We start from the raw sequence: 22,947 nt of genomic DNA, 5'->3' as shown, positions 1-22,947 counted from the left end.
CCATCATGGGCAGCCTGGGTGGCTCAGCAGTTTAGCGCCGCCTGCAGCCCAGGGCGTGATCCTGGAGACCTGGGATCGAGTCCCACGTCGGGCTCCTGGTACATGGAGCCTGCTTCTCCCTCTGCTTGTGTCTCTGCCTCTCTCTCTCTCTCTCTGTGTGTGTCTCATGAATAAATAAATAAAATCTTTAAAAAACAAAATAACCATCTTAATAGCGAAGGGAGCCTAGTGTGAATTGAACTCAGTTCTGCCAAAACACAGGACCGAAGACCTTTGAAGTCTGGGAGGTGCTCAGGGGAAAGCACTGAGGAGTGTTCAGGGGCTTGGTGCCTCTACTAGGCCGTCTGGGTTTGTTCGTTGGCACCTACCCAGAGGAAAAACAGGCTCCTCGCATCTTTATGACAGGAAGCAGTGATGTAAGTTAGAGCAAGGCATCCACTGGCTGGGACCCAGGGCAGAACGATCTCACTGAATGTGAGAAGACAGTTCTGGGTTATAGAAGATTTACATCTCACAGAGGCAGAGCAAAGATTTGCAGGCGGCAGCTTTCTGAAGCAACTGCACTAGAGGGGATTCAACAGCCTACCTCCCTGTTGCCAGGTTTGGGCTAGAACAAGCAGAAAAGTTACTTAACCTTGATTTCCCCATCCGTAAAATGGGGAGAACAATAGTATTATATCATAAAGCTGTGTTTTGAGGATTAAAGAAGTTAATACCCATGAAGCGTTTAGAACAGTGCTGGCACATAGTAAGCTCTCAATAAATGTTAGCTCTTATTCTTACTGTCTTTAGAGTGGAGTTTGTAAGAGTATCTACCATGTTTGAATGTTTTAGTTATTAAATGATATAATACGTTGAGAACTATGCCTGGCACATAATAAGCATTGAGTAGCTGTTGGCTTAGCGATAGTAACGGTAGCAACAGCAGCCATTAGTGGCACTAAATATCTTCTAGTTCTGAATTACTTGTAACTCAGGATGGCCAAATAGAAAAGAATCTTAAACTTATTATTATTTTTTTTTATGTCACACTGGAGCTTTGTGACAGTGGTAATTCAGAGATTGGAAAAATATTTATGAACAATCTTGTACATGATTATAAGATCTTTAAGCATTATTTTGCCATTGGATTTCCCAGGTTCTGGATACACGGTCCACATTTCCATTTTTTTATGTACCTCAACCTCCTTACTGCACAATCTGAAACATTTTCCAGCACATTTCCTTCTTACCAAATGTGAATCTAAATAATTATGAAGTCTTTTAAGAAACAAAACAATTTGCTCAATTGAGAAAAAATGGCATATGTAAAGGTAGTAATGAAGACTGAATCTTATTTCTCTAACTTTTCAAAATTTAAGATGGTTTGAGGTGTATTTGAACCTCGCACCCAACATAGAATTTTAAAAGAGGTACAAACTTCGCAATTTTTCAGTGCCAACCAGTAGTAGGTTTAGAGATAATGCAGATGATCTCCATCCGTGTTTATGGAATCTCTTGATTCTGGCACTGTACAGTAATAATCCATGAAGTGTGAATTATTAAATGAGTTTAGTCTATATTTGTATTGCGTATGTTACCAACCATGGCATGTACTTCACTGCATAGGGTCTTCCTCTAAGGAAGTGGAATGCAGAGATCAACAGAAGCCCATTGTCAAAAATCTTAATGTTTCAAAAAATATTTGATGGTGGAAAAATGCCCATTTAGATAAAAGACTGCTGGAAAAGAAAGAGTAACTTGAGTTAAAGTTGATTTCTTCAGTGTACTGCCTAAAAATATTAAAGTAAGAGAGAACAGCCAAATATTATATTTTAAGACCAACTTTTATTCACTGTACTTCTCTAATTAATATTTGAGCAGTTGTAAAATGATTCAGGAAATTAAGTATTTAATTATGTATATAGCAAAGATGGTCAATACTAACTCGTCCCATTTTTAAGTCAAGCGCATTGAAGTGTTTCCCTCTTTTTATAGAATCATGTGAAAATGTTACCTTTTCATACGGTAGTACTAGAAATGTCACCCGTGACAACTGGTCTTAGATATAATATTTGAAGTCAATTAGGAAAGAATCTTAGAAAACTGTTTGGGGTACCTAAGTTTTATAAACTGGGCCTGTCCATTAACTTGGTCATACCCAGTTGGCAGAGAACTTCACCTCCCTGGGCCAGTAGTTCTTTTTCAGTCATACAACCCATGCTTTACTAGTTTTTTTTTTTTTTTTCTTCGTTTGACTAGCAGCAGATTAATTCGGATTTTGTACCTTTCTTTCTCTAATAGTCTGATACATACCTCTGCATGTCAATGCGTCTGCCGGTGGATGAGGAAGCCTTCGTGAGTAAGTATTAATTGGATGGTGTGCTGGGGTGGGCGGTTGAAGGGAGGGCAGCTATTTGAAGTCAGTGAAAGGTTCTCTGTGATGGTTATGAGCATATTAATCTTTTACTGACAGTCTCTAAAATGCATTTATCATGCCTAATGCAGAAACAAACTAGAGAGAGCCGCTCAGAGACAAGATTACAAACTGTATCTGGAGAGATTCATGAGTAATAGTAGTTAAGGAGTTGCATGCAGATGTCGATGGTTGCCAATACCATGTGGTCCCGTTTGTATAGTATCGGCTTTCTGTCTGTGGCTCGATGCTTAATTCCGCTCCACTCAACAGACTGTTTATTTACCTGCTGGTTCATGCTATAAATCGACTGTACTTAGACTCAACATCAGGGAATTTCAGATTTTACCTGCCAAACAGTAGACGGATAGAAAGGAAGGAAGGAGAGATTGAGAGAAGGAGGGAGAGAGGGGGGCCAAGGAAGGAACATTGGTCCTATCTGTTTTTTTTTATTATAGGATAAGAGGCCCTTCCCCGGCTGAGACTTTATATGAGATAGGAGAAGTGACAGCCTGCCATCTGTTTTCATCTAGGTTGCTTTCATTGAAATAACCCTATGACAGACTTTTAGCTATTTCGGGAGGAGGTGTGATTGGCAAATTATTCGTGGATTTGTTGTTGTTGTTTTTTTTTCTCCCACTGCTTTACTTGTCTGGTTTGAGATGTTGATTTTGGAGAAAGTAATGGTAATGAGAGCTGTGCGTTGGTCCCATGAAACTAATCTTCAAGTGGGCTGTCTGAAATGGCTATTATGTGAATTATACAATGTGTACAGTCTCTTTAGGGCCATCCGAGAATGAATTTTCATGAGGTGTTCCCACAGGAATATACATTATAGACCTGAAAAACCGGAGCAATGTGCATTTTTTCCCCCTCCATACTTTAGTGGCAACCTCACCAGAAAATACAACTTCTAACAGCCCTCTGAAAATTTGTTCCCATAGTTAATTCCTAAGATTGAAAGTCAGACCTTGGGAAGTTGGAGTGTTGCCTGCATGTCCTTATTTTGTATAACAATTGAATATTACCGAGGGAAAAAAAGTAGAAAAGACAGTTGCTCCCAGATCCTGAACTTTAAAGACAGAAAACTAAATTCCTGATTGTAGTGCCTCACGTAATGCTAAGTGTGATTTAGGATACAAATTCATCATTAAAATACCAACGGTAAAGCTTTCCTCAGTTTCATATCCACATTTTTGGCAGCTTAGGAGAAAATAATATTTACTCACTGAAAGGCGTTTTTACATGAAGTTTTTTTCTTCACTGACTTTATATTTTCTTTCCAAGTTCCAAGAGAGTCTTGATTGCTCCTGTTTCACATGTGCTTGGAAGAGAAGGCCAGTCTCCATCCCTGTATAAATATGACAGTCGTGTCTCACAGAAACATTACAGGTCTCATATTAATAGGTTACTGATTTGTTTTCTTGATGAAAACAAGAGTGATGGTAGCATATGGTTTCAGAGCCGGTGACTCTAAGGACTGTAAATATATATCCCGGAAAGCATTATTGCTCTCCTAATATAAATGTGTTTGCTTTCACATAAATTAAAATTGAAAAGCACAAGTGAATATATTCAGTCAAGGAAAATATTCATAGGAAACTCATGAAGGGCTGCATTAGAACTAGGGGACTAAACGTCTCTGCGTTTTCTCAGGCACTTCCCTTCTACGATCGAACTGTTCCCAGTTCTAAGGTCCTTAACGGAGCTTGTAAGATTAATAATTATTTCCAGTGTTTTTTTTTTTCCTTTTCTTTATTGCTGGGAGGATTGCATGAATACTAAAGATTTTGTCACTTGTTCAAGTCCTTTTTGGTACCAGCCCCAGGCGACGTGTGGTTACCATCAGTCTGCGTAAGCCAGCAACCACAGGTGTTTAGGTGTAAGCAAATAAGAACTGGAAAATTGCAAAAAAAAAAAAAAAAAAGAGAAATACCAATCACTTATATAAGGGAATAGGTAAGGGGAAGTTTGCGTGTACTGTCTCATTAATTGTTAGAACAAGCCTGCAGGTAGTCCCATTTTATAGTTAGAGAAACAAAGACAGGAACATCTCTTTCTTTGATTTAATCAAATAGTAGGGCAATAGTTTATACAGAATCCTTGCTCATATCATCAGCTCATTGCTACCTGTTTACTAAGGGCTACCAGACACTAAGATACTTAGAGCTCTCTCTGTAAGAAAGCCGTCTTGTAGAAGAGGAAACAGAGGGTGAGAGAGATCAAGGAACTTGCCCACACTTTTTACTAGCTATGTGTTACTCTACCTGTATGCTGTTATAAAATCACAGTAGATTTGGATGTGGGGATAGTGAATAAAGGAAGAAATGAAAGAAGTCATCAAATGGATAGATGGAGCCAGAGTACAGCAGGAGCACACGTCCGCCTTCCTCACATCAAATTCAATTATTCTTCCATTCCCTTACCTTCGCTCCCTACTGAGGACACTCTGGTCAGTTTTGACAAAAAAAGACCAAAGCTCAAACCATCTTACAAAATGAAATCCAGTACGCATGAAGATTAAAGATATGCAGAAGGAAGAGGGTTTGGATGCATAGGTTGTATGTTGGGGGGCGGGGGGTGATAAGGCATAACCAGATTCCCAAAGTGAAAGTTTCGCTAGTGGTAACCGAGAATTCACCAATGAATGAAGAATATGAGTTGTCCCAATTTCTAGGTCTCAGGATGCCTCACTGTAAGATTAGATATGGTTAAAAATGAGGTCTTGTGAAGCCTTTAATACTTTATCTTTTTTTTTTTTTTTGAGACGTGTATCAATTTTATACTTTCTGCTTTCATTATCTGTGCCTTTTCAGTTTTTGAATGCCAGCAGGACGTGTGCACCTGGGTATGGTGGGGACTCAATATCGTTAGCTTAATACCTGAGTGAACACTAAACAAGTGTTTTGCTTGGCCAATTTTATGGCAGTATATCATATAGTAGACAATTTACCTTTTTGCCTTTAATTATGCTCTTATTTGAATATAAAGGAATAATTATTTTTTAACAAAAGCCACTTGTTCGTAATTTCAGCAAACTTTAAAAATTCTGCTGTGTGCCAGTTCTTGGGCAAGGCAGTGGGGATGTGAGGTCTGATACAAAATCAAAGAAATTATAGCCTGGCAGGATTCTAGAAGACAAGAATACAAATATTATAATGTCTGAAAAGAACTTTCTCCTTTGGCTTTTCAAATTTCTGAAGAAAATCACAAAAGGCAGAGTACAATTCAGACTGCTTATTAGGACTAAAACAAACCCTCTTGATGGTGTTAAAAGCCAAAATTGCATTTGAATAATTCATAGCTTTGGCTCTCTGCTTGTGTGACTAGTTAGGTAATTCATTTTAGATAAACACACTTCTTAATTTTGAGAAGAGACCATCACAGTTGTCGTAGAATTTATACGTGCATACGCATGCCATATCTACGTATGAGCATACGCGACATCTTTGATGCATCTGTGTGTCTCTACTGAATTATTAAATGTGAATTAAAGTTGTTGTTTGGGGAAATACTCTGATGAAGTTAAATATAATTTTTGTATTTTGAACGAAATCATAGCTTTCCCTAGAGCATTGCTTTTGTTTATTGTTTTAATAAGAAATCGCAGATTGAAGTGGGTGAAGGTATGATAAAATCTGCATTTGACCACTGAACTGTGATGCTGTCTAAAAGGTGTTTTACAGACACTCAGAGGAATTGACTCTGACAGCAGCCCACTCAGCCAAGAAATTTGACTGTCATCTTCATCCACTTGCTTTCCCTCACATGGATGACCAGTAAATAAATGTGTCTTTTCCTTAGTGAATGATGGCAGGTCCCTATCTATCAAATTGCACTATACAAATGAGATAGAAGCCATTGAATTTAGAAATAGATGAAATTAATCTAATGATTCATTGCTTTTCATTTTCTTGGGCTTCTCTCTTGAATGTAGAACAATGTCTACTGCAGCACAGCCCAGTTAGACTTGAGCATTTCCAAATGTGACCTTTCCTAAACAAAGCACATGTTCATGTGATATTGGGTTACTTCAGAAAATACAGGAACAATCTCATTTGGATCATGCTTATGGGTCATTACATAAAGTCATTATGTGACTGTAAAGACCAAGGTCTGGCAGGATCCAGTGCTCGGATAATCACATTCTGTGGCTCGACAGCAGTAAATCGAAGGGTGTGAGTTGGGTGCATGTGCCCGTGTACATGCCGTGAGCCTCCATCCCCATGCAGGCACTCTGTCACCTTTCTGCTCCCCATTAGTTGACTGCACATCCTTTCCTTTCTCTCTTCACCTAGGATTTTCTCCAACGTGAGAAAGGTAGCCTGTCTCTCCACAGGACCATTGGATACCTCCCCCCCATTGGATCCCCTCGGAAGCTTTTCTAATTTCTTAGTGAAAGTTACTTGGACAGAGAGCACAAATAAGGGCTACGCTTACAGATGATGAGCGGATAAAATCTGATTTGCTTGGTCATAATTGGGAAGGAGACGCTGTTGCTGTCTGGCTTGTCTCAAGAGTATTTCTAGGATGCCCTCTGTGGTTTGGTCAATCAAATGCCACATTTCCAACATGACAACCCCTGTAAACCCCCAGGGTATTTTCAGGTGATAAAAAACAAAGGGAGAGGGAGGAGTAGGAACCATCTCATTATATTTTATAAAGCTGAGAGTTAGGAATGCCTTCAGTTAGGTACATTTGGAGATCACCAGAAAGTCAGTGACACGCTGACAGCGCTGTTTTACAGTAGTGGGGTCAGAATGCCACGAGCCCCCCCAACTCTCCGAGGAAAATGGCCAATTCGGAAAGCCCAGGTCTGAGTCTGATTTGATGCGTGAATGATGCTTTTTATTAGCCAGGGGTTCATGGCATTTTGACAGTCATTCTGAAGTAGTCATTTCAGTGGGGCCGACTTCAGGGGCCAGCTCTAAAAAAGTGAGTCATGAACAGTTCTGGTCACACAAAAACATCATGTGAGAGACAGGGAGGAACTCTGTCTACATCTGGGAAGATGATCTATTTGGATCTGCAGGGGGAAGGAGAATATTCCAGTAGTCAACAGTATGATCAGTGAAGAAGCACATTGGGCTCAAGCGTGAGCCTTCCCACCTGCTGGCCACATGGCCATATGCATGTTGCTCAGCTTCTGTCCTCAAGGCTGGGCTGTTTGAGAGGAAAGGACCAGACCCCTAGGGTCACTGTGAGTAGTAGGGAGCCTGGCATGGGGTAAGCCCTCATACATGTGAATGGTTTGGGATGTGGAGATGTGGGTTACTAAGTGGAGAGGGCCGCCCACCGGGGTGCAGAGTGGGTGTAGGGAGCTGTCATGTGGAAACGTGGTGGGCTGGGAGACGCTCACTGTTACACAGGGCCCGGAGAGGCAAGAAGGGGCAATGGATTTCATTCTGTAGGAAATTAATAGGGGACTACTACAGGGATGACATTACAAATGCAAGGCTTAATGAAGCTTATGCTATTTTATCTTGCACAGCCTGGCTGATAAAAAAAGTCTATGTATTGATTACGTAGTTGGTTCTGACATATACCAAGAAGTTCCATTTTAAGAGGTACGTCGCCCAGAAGTTTAACTCTTGTTTGTGCTTCAATTCCTTTATTCGGAGGCAAAGGTTACTTCATTTCAAACTTGTGTTTCTCTTAAAGGCTTGCTCGGGTGTCTTACGTCTTGGTTAATTTGGCAACAGTGGCATCAAGCCCTCATAAACTGTGTGAAAGACTCTTTCCGAAGCGTGTATCATTGTCTATGCTAGCGAGAATTAACTACAATTTCTCTATGAAACTTTCTGATTAACAATGTTCAAGCCGGAGGTCTTTATTTTAGTGTAGGATTGCTTCATGGTTTTGCAGGCAGCCAGCAGAAGAGAACACAATATGCAGGATTGCTGTGGATTTTTAACATGCCGCTAAATGGGCTTTGCTGCTGTGAGCTTCACATGTATCTGAACATTTCGGACCCCGCTGCTCGAAGACGAACACTGAGGATGATCCTATCCTCCACTTACATGACAATTTACAGCATTATCTTCAATTTCTTTGGGTGGATTTTTGAAAGATAATCTTCATTTTGGGGAAGACAAAGAAATGTTGACAGAAGTGATACTAAGATCTGGGGCCTGTCATTTTTTTTTTTTTTTAAATGATAGCAACTCTTTTACATAATTATGTCTTAAACCTTACATCTCTCTGGCCTCTCAATATTGTGTTTGGCGGCAAAGCACTAGTCAACACGGACACTGCACAGACATAAGCGTAAGCACCCAGGCTTACCCGGGGAGCCTGCTTCCAACCTCAGCCTTAAAATGACTTGAGGTGATAAATAGGAAAGCTGCACGATGATGCAGAATTCCACTGATCTCTTTCCTTAAAACGATTCTGATGGATCAACCAGTTTTACCCTCAGAAAACGTTTTTATAAATTTATTTTAAAAGAACCTTTGGTTTTACTGTTTGTCCTGTATGTTTAAGAGAGCAATGCAATCCAAGCTAACTAAGATGAGGTAACTGAGCTCTAAGCACACTCACGTGATACGTATTCAGCCAATAAAAATGTTGACTGGCGTCAGAATCAAACTGGGTTTCATCTGTGAAACTTTTCACATGTGCACTTGCCTGGAATGACCACCGAGATTTACATGAAATATTGATGGAGGAAGGTCTAGGACTGATCCGGGATTGACCTTAAGCATCTGTATTTTTAATAAGCTGCATAGGGTAATTCTAATGCACAGCACTAGATGAGAAAGAACCACTGACAAAATTGTTTAATAACATATAAAAATATCCACAGCATAGGAAATAAACCGTTTACTAGGTATAATATGATTCTACTGGGAGAAAAAGGAAACAAAGCCAACAGTAATGATCCCTAATGATATATATGGGCAATAATTCCAGAATGCCTAAGTTCTGAAGATCTAAACTTGGATTTACAAGTCTGTTCTTTTTTTTATCTGATAGGTTAATTATTCATGGTCTGTAGTATTCCTCTAGGGCAATATATTTAGCTAAAAAGGGTGTTTCTCTCATGTGCAGTGGTAATTTTGGGTTGATTGTATATGCATGGATATCTCCTAAATCTCTAGTTCCTACACTTGGCTACGTGGGTTCTTCAAAATCTTTCCACATCCTGCATCTGGCAGATATATCAAAATTTGACATGCAGACCTGGATATCCACTTGAAGAGGAAAAATGGAGAGAAAGCCAAATGCTAAATGAAATTCTATCCTAGGTCACATTCTTAGAGAATTTTATGGCCCTCATTGTAGTCTAATGTTACCTAAAAAAAGCCATACATTTCAAACAACCTCATGCAATTAGTACAAATTTTCCTTAGAACTCCAGAAAATAGACCTCAGTACCTCTGCCCAGTATGTCACCCACACGGACCCTTTCAGGTCTTTCATTTCAGATGACATTATCCTTTGAGAAATCCTCCAACCCGTGCACTTTCAGCGCCCTTACATCCCTTTAATTAATGTGCCTGAGTTACCATTTCTGGAGTCTTGGTCCTTCAACAATATTTGATTCCCAGGACTTAGACTTAGGTGCCCATAAACTTTTCCCCGATCTTATACACCAGGCAGCCCACTGATACTCAAGTTCCATTTCCACATAAGCAGCTGCCATCCTCTTACTGAGTTGGAAGAGTCGGTGGCACTTTTTAATCCTATAGGATGTAATATTCCCACGCGTTCTCACAAGACTGTGCTTCTGCGCGTTGGTCGCCATCCCAAGGCTGCCTTTGTTTACTCAGCCTGTCAGTTGTTTTCATTATTATCCCCTGGCTCTCTCCCCTTGGATCCTTTATGTCTTTGGTGTATGATGGGGGAAAAAGAAAGTAGGGGGAGAATTTCTTTTAAGATGTGACTTGGAGATACTTGCCCGTATTTTTGCGTAGCGTAGAGTTCTCCAGCGTGGTCACAGGTGCAGCTTGTGCCCAACAGACTTCATTCTTTATTCACCAGGGGTGGGATCTTGTTTGGCCAAGCTAGGGGGTAATAAGTCGGAATGGGACGAACCCATCAGCCTAATCTTTTCCCAGTTGGCCCCTCCCTCCCCACCACTGGCAACAGGCCCTTCAGTGAACTGGTCCAAGGCCTGCTTTGTTTTATGGCACCTGCTATTTGTTGTAGATTTACATTTTGATATGACCTTCCTTCTGCAGGCAGTCTTTTTCAGCTCACAGTGGATTTTACCTGGAGCTGTAATTATATAAATACTTGGATATTATACCCGCTTTAAGATGTGAGAAAGATGGTTCTCTACCTCTGTGTACCAGTGATTTACTCAGCATTCCAGTTAGATCTTGAGATTCTGGAGGAATGCGTGAGTCACCGAGAGTAGTTTCTAAGAGAGGGAACTCCCAGGAATGTTCTTTTACTACCTCTTCAAGATACTGGCTTGTTTCTAATTATAGAAATTACAATTAAATGCTTAACTGTTGAGAGTTCAATGTGGAGCGAATAAGTGGTTTTAAAAACAGTATGTCAGAAGGAGAAAAAAAAAATCAGAAAATGGATAGAGAAGTTACACGTTGAATAACTTTTGCCCTTTATGGAGGACGGTTAGAAGATCCTCTTGAATAAGCAGGGGCCCCGGCAAAACATTTGGCTTTCCTTCCGAATGAAGAGCCACAGAGATTATATGTCTTCATGATCTATTTTTGTCTCAACAGGTCTCCTCCCTGTCCTTCCCTGAGTCTTTTGCTTGATATTTCATTTTACAAATTTAATGACAGCCCACTCTTTTTTTTTTTTTTTCTTTTTTTTTTTGCCTTGTTCCACAGCACTACACACACAGCATTAATATTTTAACAAATTGCTGGGGCCTCCTGCATGCTGAGCTTTCCCTGACACTGTGTCCCGAGTCTTTTGTTCACCCTCCTGGCTTCAGGGTTCAATTTTTGAGTGATTCCCAGATGCCCAGTTCTCTGGCCTCTTTCTTGAACAAGAGTAACAGAATCTCAATTTCCTGCTGGGTATTTCCACCTGGATTTTGAGCTGGCACTTGAAATCCATGTTGCTTTAAACCCAGCAGTTTAATTCTTGACAAAATGCACTTGGCCATGTTGGCTTATTATCAAAATTCCCAGAATGACTCGAACGTAGGAAGAAGTCCACTAGTATAATATTAGTCCACTAATATGTCACTCGTAACAAATGAATTTAAGGGGAATGGGAACCATATGATCATCTGCATAGGTTCTGAAAAGGCAGAGGAGTTATCCTCTTGTCTGACAAACCCTTTGTGGATATTGAAACCCTCCACAAGGGATTGAGGGATATTGTAAATAGAGAGTGGGAGGGGAATATAGTCAGATCAAAAAGTTAGATGTCCGTGCAGTGATAAAAAGCCATTTGATAAAAACAAATATAACAATTTTGCATCACATACTAAAATAAATGTAAAGTGATTAAAAAACAGAAGCCTGGTACTCCCACCTTAGAGTTTTTTTCAAATTTTCTTCTGCAAGGGATGATACCATGGGAGGATTCTGGAAGGGAGGAAGGAAATCCTGCACTTGAGAGTCAGTCTTTGGAGATAAAATCCTTCTTGTTCCTTCTATTTCTCTTGGTAACAAATTTAGGCTTGTTAACAGTAGGATTTCCTAGGATTTGTGATCTGCTGTTACTCCCAATTGATTCTTTTCCTTCCAGAGTATCTCCTTCAACCTCGTAGGCTTACTGTATTCTCTGACGGTTGAAGACAAAGCCTCAGGTTATTGCAGGTCCTTTTTTTTTTGCAGGTCCATTTTCCAGCCGTCCTCTCTCTCTCTATTATTAGCCTTTGAAATGGTGACATAAACATCTTATGATGGGATTTTTAGGCTTTAAATTCTAATTTTTCTAAAATTAATTCTAATTTTCAGTGCAGGAAGTGAAAGACTTTATTTCCCCTGAAAGTTGGGAGTCACAGTGGCTCATAACAGGCTCCCTGTGTTTTCTAATCAGCCACACTTTGCACTGTAGTTTGATGTAGACCCATCTTGTATTTTATGAATACTCACGTGCTCAGGCACACATTTTAGCAGTAAATGATGTTCTGTTAATTTTATCAGACGGAAAGAGCTAAAAGATGCAGCTCTGCACGCCACAGAAACTTAAGATCATTTTTAGACTGTTCAGCATTTTTCTATGTAAAGGTGATTCGGAAACTGCCCTTATAGCACGGCATTTTGAATGCAGGCAAAAGTAGGTGAGCCAAACTCAAACCAGGAAAGGGGAGCTCATGCTGAATATTGACCACACATACTAGTATAACTTCTCCATAATTTTTTCTTTGTTTTCTCTCCGAACTCATTTTTGTTTATTTTACTATCTTTCAGCCACTATTATTAGGAGAGAAAAATGAAAAAATGACATTTCATAAGTTCTAGATCCCTCTAACAAATGCACAGTGCTCATCGAGGACAGTGGTTTTCTCTCTCCGGTACTTTTGTAAAGACACATTAAAAAAAAAAAAAAAAGATGCATTTTCCATTTTTATTTTATTTTCTAGTGAATCATCATACTGTATCCTAGTGGCTACTGTTATTTAGAGATGGTAATTCATTTGTGTTATGCATCCTTTTGCTCACGTTCAGACCACTCACTGTGGTTTCTGTTCCGCGGTGTTTTATGGCACTCGGCATCCTCCTGAAATCTGGAAGGGAATGTATTGTGGACACATAGCCGGGAGCTTTCATTCTGTACCCGCATACTGCTCGCAACACTTTTTTTTTTTTTTTTTTTTAAAGGGGTCTTCCCTTAAAACGTGTGTGGCCATATGTGGAGTTTCAGCCTATTATTACCTGCTCTTTTCATTATACAAATTGTCAAGTCATGCTCATCTTAAGGAATTAGATCATCTATACGTCATCAGGGCCTTCTATCATAAGAGCAACAGAACTTCTTTGTCATACAGCTGTTGGAACTGTTGAAAGATGTGGCCTCTTGTGACAGTGTGTGCACAGAAGTGTAACTTGTGTTCACATCCCCGTGTCCTTTTCTCTTAACAGTTGACTTCAAACCTCGTGCCAGCATGGATACCGTCCATCATATGTTACTTTTTGGATGCAATATGCCTTCCTCCACTGGAAGTTACTGGTAAGGGATACTGGGCCCACAGTCAAAAGGGGTGTAGAAAATGTCTTTTTGTTTGTTTGTTTTTATAAGCGCGGATTGCATCTGTGCGAGTATTTTATAGCTGATAGATAAACAGGAAGAATATTTACTTATCAGGGAAGAACACGGTTCTTCTGCATCACGTGGTTACCTGCACAGCCTGATTATCACCATTATTTAGTCTGCTAGGGAGCACATCCATCAGTCTTTGACGCTGACTTAATAAATTTATGTCTGTTGTCATAGCGTAGCAAGGTACAGTTTATAAAAAAAAAGACTGACAATTTAGATAATGGATGCTCCAATGTTTACTTTTGGAAGATCATACTTCGATCCAAAGAGCACCATGGCTCTGTTCACCGAGCACTCTTTTATCCCAGACACTGTGCTAGGTGATCTGTATATGCCATCTCATTTATTCCTAAAGTTTTTGCAGAGCAGTTACCACTGTCCCCACTTGGCAAACAAGGAGCCTGAGCCTCAGAGAATCAGTATCAGGCTTCAGCTAAACTTCGCTGGTTGGTGTCAGACCAGAGCCTTGAGTTGTCACATTCCAAATCCAAATTTATTTCCGTTTCACCACGCTGCCTCCCATTGATTCAGGTAACCGTTGTGGTCTTCAAATTTATTTTAATCACTGGGATGAGTCTTAAGATCATGTTATGAATGGTCAGTAAGCATCGACTGAATGCCTGTTCCATGCCAGAATGATAGCAGAGGCTCTTGAAGATTCTGGAATAGATAGATGTGCTTTATTTGTCTCCAGAAGCTCACAGCATAATTATGGCTTAAGATCTGTCCTTTCATTTTGTTCCTTGGCGTTCACGAAGATTGGTGAGTTTTGAAAATAGCCATGCATTTTAAGCCTCCCATTTTGCAGCAAGAGCCAGCATCCCGGTTAGGTATGGAACAGTCCAGAATGACTAGTGTTTGCTTGCATTGGAGAAGGGTCTGTTTGGTGCTCCTGTCCCTGCATAACCACATACCCAGATAATCCTTTCTCCGTGCATCCCCATGTTAGTCAGGCTGGCACAAGGCACACAGCAACTGCAATCTAGTTGTTTTTATAACAAACAATTGTAATATATATTTGGAACTGTTAAAAGCACAGGGCAATTAGTGGAAGTCTCCAGGGACCAAGTAGCATCAAAGCATTTGTTAATAGGCTTAAGTTATTTGATGAAAGGAGCCCATCACATAGGAATCCAGTGCACATGACTGGGCTTATGTAAAAATGCAGCCAGGAAAATCACAATTAATACCTCTTGCTATCAACATTCCAGTTTTGGCTCTTCGGTAAATTTTTGTAAATAAAATTTGGGATTAAAAGATTATTCTGTGACAGCTTTTTCTGACTCTTATTCACCAAATCACGTTCTCTGGCTTTATGTTTTAAAAATATTTCTTCTGAAATTAGTAATATTTATTTCTAGATTAGAATTAGTGAAAGTAGCTAGAAGGGATGTAATCTTTTAAAACCTGCTTTACCTTTAGCTTGGCTAAAGAGAATGAGTGAAAAAATAAAATATCACTACATGATATTATGGTTTTAAGAAAAATCTTATTATAAAATGAACAAAGCCTCGTTCACTGTTCTCACATCGAGGGAACATCAGAGCAAACATTCTTTTGGGCCCATAAAAATATTTATTAATATTCTTAAATATACCGTTTTGAGATTAAGTCTAGTTACAATCTGTTTTCCAAAAGACTTCCAAATAGGGGAAAGAGAGAATTCAAAGAAAATGTAAACGAACGTGGAAATAGCAATTTTGAGTAAAGTCATTGCTACACGTATTCTTATTACTTGAAAGGCAACATAGTAGAGTGAAAGAGTAGTGAACTAACCAGCCAGACTCCCTGGGTAAATTACTTATTTCATGTGAACCAGCCTCAGTTTCTTCATTTTAGCAAGGGCCTACCCCTAGATCCTGTGTAGAACTCCTCCAGGCTCTAAAATTCCATAATTCCATGAATACAAATTCCATGCAGATGCTGAGTCAGACTGGAAAGTCGTCATTATAAGATACGTGCACTGGTGGACTCGCCTCAAGCAGGCAGCCCGCTGCATTTTGCCGTTCATTGGCATCCCTGAGTGGTTCGAGCTCTAAACGGCATGATCTGTGTGTCATTTTAAATGGATTTTTAAAATCTGCCTCGCAGCACATGTTCCCACTTCATCTCTAGGTTTGTTCTGAAGGACTTTATAACCGTACCAACCAGGACAGTGATTGATGGTGATATTTATCTCCTTTTAGCCAAACCCAAAGCAGTCAACTAACATTGAAAAGTAGCATCTTTTTAATATGTACGTATCATGTCTTTTCAATACGTAAACTGAGAGGTATGCAGTGAGACTGTTCTAGTGACTCTGACATTCTAGTGACTCTGACATCTCCCATCCAGTCTTCGTCTCTATTTAGCGATGGTATAGACCTTTTTAGCCCCCCACTATTTGGCAAGACCCGTGCTTCTTTTAAAGCATTGGAGCTCAACAGGATCTTTCATGGACTAAACTTTTCAGTTGCTTCACCGAAACATCTCGTGCTCCCTGGCCCCAAAGCCACACAGGCTCAGCCGTGGAAACAGTCAGCGGATGTTTTCCAACCGCTCGGCCTCTTATCCTCCCACCTGAATTACGATGCTAATAACAAAAATCTATCAGTGTCAAAGGCTTGCGTTATTTTTTGAAGAGGTTTGAGTCATGAAATTTATCACACTCATTTTACAGCTACAAATCTATTCTTCAGCTGCTCCAAAATGTAGACAGTAGTTAAATTAAGATCCTCAAACTTTCACATATATTTTTGGCTGTGATACGTATAATGTTTTTTGATGCCTGAGAATATCAAGAACTCGTTCACGCTCTGGGGAAATCTTTGCGGGAATACAAAGCTGTTCTAGCGAAAGACGAAAAAGCTAATAGGATATCTTAACACCAAAACGTCAAGCTTAGAGTTCCTCTTTTTTCTGTTTGTTAGCAAGGATTGCCCCCCTGTCTTCACTCGAGTGTTCTATTTTCATTGCCAGCAGGTTGGCAAATAGGTATGTGTCTCTAATAAAGTAAACATTTTCCCCCTGAAATTATGAAGTTATAATTCTTCCCCTGTCTTCAGGCAGCACTTTTAATTTGAAAGCAGAGAGCTCTTCTGATGATGTTTCACTGTTGTGCTGCCCTCCTTTGCTCTTTGTAATTGCCTCTTTCTACTGTTCATTAAAATATATTTACAGTTATATTAAGTTTACATGAAAATAGTAGACACAGCATGAAGCAGTTTTCATTATGTAGTCATTTTAATTTTGAAGGTTTTTTTTTTTCCCCTACACATATTCCAGTCTTTTGTGTCTCATTCCAAATTAGCAGCTCACACTGGTAATGTGTCTAGTTAATTATATGCATGTGCATTTAAATTGCATACATTGATGTGAACCTTTTAATATACTATGGGGTGGTCCCTTTATAGTTAGAGTGGGCCTGGTGCTCAGTTCCAAATTAACATACCTCTCGAGGATGCAAATAAGGACCAGCTGGATGGAAAAGCAGCAGCTCTGCTGGCCCATGTGAAGAAGGCAGCAGTACCTGTCAGATGTAACCCTCAAACCTTCTTTCCCAGGCCTTTATAGGAGGAGACGCTTAACTGTCTGGGGGGGCGGGGTGCACAGAAAGTAAGAGTACCAAGAATGGAGAGAGCATAGCAATAGGATGATTTGTTGGATTCCATTGGTGCTTGCAGACTTAATTCAAAGCATAGCAGTTCTAAGTTCCCCAGATTTCTTGGCTGACTATGAGCCATAAGTGAGTAGTAGATGCTTTGGGGGGCTTTTTTAGGGTAAGGAAATGAGGTGCTGAAAACTGGGTAATTTAGACATAAAACATACGACAGCTCCTCACTAAAAAAAAAAAAAAAAAAATACAGTTTAGGAGAGCTTAGAAACCGACATGCTGCTTTTGTTTATTCTATGAACAGCTTTATTTTTATTCTAACCATCAGTTTAAAAAAAAATAATGCATGGTTGGCCATGGAGAGTATTTCAGGCTTTGAAAATCAGGATGTTTTGTTCACACAAGTTCTTTGACATTTGGGGTGATTCGGGAGCACCGCTTTTTGTAACATGAGTTTGTACAGGCTGTGTGCACTTTTATCTGCTGAACGCCGGACTTAGGGTTTAAAGCAATTTATGACTGCCAACTGCAAGATTGTGCGCCTGCAATATTGGGTGATTAAAGCGGTTGGGCTTCTTATGTAGCCTGCCTTGTACTTAGGCGTCATCTTCTGTGCATAACTAACATTATTATGTTCAGTCTAAGCAATTAATATTTGACCGAGCACTCTTTCTAATGATGCTTGTGACCGGCTACTTTTTACAAATCAAGGATGGCTTCCACAGGTTGTTTGATCTTTTTTGGAAAAGAGGAATCCCAGCTGGTTAAATGAGGCTCTCTCCAGCTGTTCCAATGTGGAATCATTCTCAAGCTAAAGCAGTCCTGCTTTACCATCCTATGAAGCTTTAGCTTAAATCCCTTTCAACTGCTTCTATTTATTAACCACCTGCTGTGTCTTTTTAAATGCCACCGTCTCCACAGGGTTACAGATGCTGATGAGGGGAAAGAGAAGAGGAGCTAAAACATATCAATGTATCTACATAGCAGCCAGTATGTGAGACACCCTGCTTGGTTACTCATTTAAATGACTGTTTTTTTTTAGGGTGAGATTACGTCTGCAGCTTTGCTGCCTCCCTCATGATGATAACGATTCTTTGGTTGAGAATGGTATTTGCATATGCTGCCTTCATGCACCCTCTCCATCACCACCGAGCTACCTGTCATCCCTACCCAGTTTATCTTCTGCAGCCCCCTCTGTTTCTTCTGCCACAGCCAGACTTCTAAAGTCAAACATACCAACAGCCTTGTTGGTATAAATAAAAATAACACAATCTCCAAAACCTGTGCTTTACCTTGTTCTGAACGCTATAAAATGTGCCTTTGATTATAGTAGAAAATTTTATTTATTTTTTTCTTTTTAAAGACTGTATTTATTTATTCATGAGAGACACAGAGAGAGAGGCAGAGACAGAAGCGGGCTCTGTGCAGGGAGCCCGATGGGGGACTCCATCCCGGGACTCCAGGATCTGGCCCTGAGATGAAGGCAGACGCCCAGGCGTCCCTATAGTAGCAAATTTTAGGTATAAATTCCTGCTAGGCTGAAATTGATTGTATCCATTTTCTTTTTCTACTGTAATATTATAATACAGTCATAGGACAGTCTGCATCATGGTAGTATGAGGGATCTTTGTTTAAATGAGATACACTTGGTACTTATTCCCCTAAATCCTTGGCTAGTTTTTTTTTTTTGTCTTTATTTATTTATGAAAGAGAGAGAACAAGTGGGGGGCAGGGAGAGGGAGGGGGTGAAGCTGACTCTCCGCTATGCAGAGACACCACCATCCCCCCAACCGATCCTAGGTCCCCAGGATCACCACCTGAGCTGAAGGCAGACACTTACCTGATGGAGCTGCCCAGGTGCCCCTTCTTGCCTAATTTATAGAAACCTGCATTAGCACCATTGGTAGAGATTCCTTAGCAACTGACCAATTCTTTTTTTTTTTTTATAATTTTTTAAATTTTTATTTATTTATTTATTTATTTATTTGTGATAGTCACACAGAGAGAGAATGAGGCAGAGACACAGGCAGAGGGAGAAGCAGGCTCCATGCACCGGGAGCCCGACGTGGGATTCGATCCCGGGTCTCCAGGATCGCGCCCTGGGCCAAAGGCAGGCGCCAAACCGCTGCGCCACCCAGGGATCCCACAACTGACCAATTCTTAGTAGATTAGGGTCAACTTTAAAGTGGCATGACTGTAACCATTTTTTTTTTAAGATTTTATTTATTTTTTCATGAAAGATGCAGAGAGAGAGAGAGAGAGACCCACGCAGAGGGAGAGGCAGGCTCCATGCAGGGACCCCAATGTGGGACTCGATCCAGGGTCTCCAGGATCACACCCTGGGCTGGAAGCAGATGCTTAACTGCTGAGCCACCCGGGCTGCCCGACTGGAACCATTTTGACAGTTCCAACGGAAACAAACATCTTTGAACACTGGCTCTTTCCTGGCAGACTAGTATTTATGTTAAACAGAATAGCAATATTCTAGCATAGTGCTGTAACATGTAGCATAGAGCCAGTTGTAATAAACATTGGTCAAATTCTTTATCCTGCATTGGTCTGTTTCCTCATCTGTAAAATGGGGCCACTAATCCCACCTGATGGGGCCATCGTGAAGAGTGAGCGGAGGGATGTAGATAATGGCGCAGTGCCTAGCACGTAGATGTGCTTAGTACATGGTAGTTGTTACACTTGTTTAATTAGTATAATATTTCTTAACCATTGACCATGTGCCAAGCACTTTGTTAGGCACTAAAAATTTGGTGTGAGCAAAACAGACACACCCTCTTTTTTATGAACTTTATAGCTTCTTTAATCTCACTGGGAAAGTGGAGTGTGGGGACCCCCCAGGTGGCTCAGCAGTTGAGCATCTGCCTTTGGCCCAGCGTGTGGTCCCAGCTTCCGAGGATGGCTCCCTGTAGGGAGCCTGCTTCTCCCTCTGCCTGTGTCTCTGCCTCTCTCTCTGTGTCTCTCATGAATAAATAAATAAAATCTTAAAAAAAAAAATCAAGAAAGTGGAGTGTGGACAAGTGGAGTGTGGACATCATAGGGATGTTTATCAGGCTGGTGCCTTTTAATCACCACTCTTACTTACCTTTCCCATTAAGTATCCTTGTAATTACTATGTTAATAGTAATACCTATTCCATACCCATTGCACTGACATTCATATAAGATTTGTCTGAATTGGGAAGCATGTTCTGTGGGTTTATGGAGAGTTAATGAAATTTGAATTCCTGACCCATTCCTGATGCAGTTTTGAATGATAAAGATATTCCATATATGCCGCTGATTATATATTGTGTTTCTTAAAGAAATGTTCTCACTTTGGATTAATTTTCCTGGGGTCCTGATACTTAATTTATTAAAATTGGAATTTAAGGCTGTATAGACTTAACTTGAGGGCATGACAATTTTGTTTTAAAAAAAAAAATTTTTTTAGACCAAAGAAGAAATGACTTGTCAGTTCTGATCTTCCCTGAGTAACCGTGGATTTTAAATAGCATTTAACTGATACAACTAGAGAGTACTTTAACAGTCAATCATGGTTTATTTGGATAATTCAAAATGACAGTTTAGCATTTTTCAGTGCTTGGCATAGTTTGAAAATATTCATGCCATCTGAGTGGTTTCCCCATAGATTATAGGTGAAAAGGTTCTAAAACAAAATTCCAAGAATCCAGAATATTTTTCCTTTTAAAAGTTAATTCTCATCACTTTTACTGCAAAAACTAAGAAACCACAGGGAGCTGTGTGAATCTTCTCACAATTAATTGGCTTAATCTGGAGGAGCCTTTAGGAGAAGCTGCTAGAATTATAGGACTAAGAAACTTGGTTGATGAGGCCTGAAATCACAGCAGCCATTGATCAAGGGTTACATTGCTTCCTAGCCTGAAGACTTTTCTTATTAATAAGAGTGGTGGGATCCCTGGGTGGCGCAGCGGTTTGGCGCCTGCCTTTGGCCCAGGGCGTGATCCTGGAGACCCGGGATCGAATCCCACGTCGGGCTCCCGGTGCATGGAGCCTGCTTCTCCCTCTGCCTGTGTCTCTGCCTCTCTCTCTCTCCGTGTGACTATCATAAAAAAAAAAAAAAAAAAAAAAAAAAAGAGTGGTAAAAATCCTATTTTTATAGTACCCTTTGAAAAAACAAAATACCATCTTTATCCCTTTGTCCCTGTAGTCCTTTTTTTTTTTTTTTTAAAGTAATCTCTATACCCAACTTGGGGCTTGAACCTACCACCCCAAGATCAAGAATCATACACTTGACTGATGAAGCCAGCCAGGATCCCCTCCTGTTGGTCACATTATGTAGAGAAAATATGATGTATTTTTCACTTAAAAGGAAAAATAGGAATCTGAAAATGAAAAGGTGCAGGGAAAAAAAAAAAGTGCAGGGAATTTGTTCAAATGCTCTTTGCCACTTTGTAGTATTTTCCCATTGTACTACTATCTGTTCTAGAACCCATTTCTCTGAGCCTCTTCTTTTTTGCTCCTCTCCTCATCCTCTCACATAATAAGTTTTAGGATTAGTTTCAATATCCCAGTGCCTTCCTGTGAGTCATTCTTTACTGTCTTGAGTTGAATAACTTTCTTAAAAATTATAAAATAGGATTTTAAAGAAAATCAAAGTTTGCCTTTGGAGCTCTTCTTTGACCAGAGCTGATAAGAAAATAAAATGTAAAATCATCGTCTCCTCTTAGTGAATAAATGAAAACAATTATCTAGAATTTGTTTTTTTTTAATTATCTGGAATTTGATTTTAGAATTGTGTACACTTATTGCAGCTTAGTTGAGATGGTATAGTAGTGTAGTCATCAAAGCTTATCTTCATAGGATATCATTTTCTGCCCATAAATCAATCTCATGAATTGAGACAGAAGGGAGTGTGACAGGCCGAGCTTTGACTCATAACTTGAATAGGTGACCTTTGGAAGTTAAACTCTCTGAGCCTATTCAGCTGTAAAGCACAACCTATTTGCAGTGTTCTTGTGAAAGCTGATTCCTACGGAATACCAGGCAAATAATCATTCAGGCTCACTGTTATTTAGATATTTTAGTTAAAACTTCTTGAGGAAATTAAAAACAAAAAAAACCTTTTTATTATACTTGGCAGCACAATAAAATTTAGGCCAATTCAAATCTTTAAGTGTTTGTATATTGAAAAGTTTAAGACCTACTTGGAAGTTAACTTCCCCAGACATTTCTTGAATATATACTAAATGCCAGGCAGGCGTGCAGGTGCCGGGAGTGTATTAAACCACAAAATACGCACAGTCTGGTTGGAGAGGAGATAAGGAAGCTGAAACGTAAGATGAGCCCTCTGGTTAAGGAGTGGAAAGTGGCTGGGATGAGGGGCAGAGAAAGCTTCCCTGAAGAGGAAGCCTAAAGGGAATCTTTTCTTTCTTTTTTTTTTTTTTTTTAAGATTTTATTTATTTATTATTTACTTTAATTATTTATTATTTTAAGATTTTATTTACTTTATTATTTTAAGATTTTATTATTTTAAAAGATTTATTTATTTTAAGATTTATTTATTTATTTTTTTATTTTAAGATTTATTTATTAGAGAGGCAGAGACACAGGCAGGAGAAGCAGGCTCCCTGCAGGGAGCCCGATGCAGGACTCGATCCCAGGACCCTGAGATCACAGCCTGAGCCGAAGGCAGATGCTCAACCGCTGAGCCACCCGGGCACCCCTTGAAGGGTATCTCGAAGGGGAAAGTAAATACAGGTTTGTCAGGCAGAGAGTTGAGGAAGGGGTGTTGCAG

At 39.9% G+C, this 22,947-nt stretch overlaps 1 protein-coding gene across 12 annotated transcripts in view; it reads left to right on the top strand.

The window, feature by feature from the left end:
• The window catches only part of PAM (peptidylglycine alpha-amidating monooxygenase), a 150,443-nt gene that overhangs the window by 32,209 nt on the left and 95,287 nt on the right, over positions 1-22,947 (top strand). For all 12 annotated transcript variants that reach the window (XM_025438445.3, XM_025438444.3, XM_025438443.3 and 9 more), the window contains exons 3-4: positions 2,284-2,341; positions 13,411-13,498. In XM_025438445.3, coding sequence (XP_025294230.1) covers positions 2,284-2,341; positions 13,411-13,498 — 146 coding nt within the window. The remainder of the gene's footprint in view (positions 1-2,283; positions 2,342-13,410; positions 13,499-22,947) is intronic.

The sequence above is a fragment of the Canis lupus genome, chromosome 3 (genome assembly GCF_003254725.2).
Source record: "Canis lupus dingo isolate Sandy chromosome 3, ASM325472v2, whole genome shotgun sequence".
NCBI lineage: Eukaryota > Metazoa > Chordata > Mammalia > Carnivora > Canidae > Canis > Canis lupus.
This window is presented reverse-complemented; position numbering and strand designations above follow the sequence as displayed.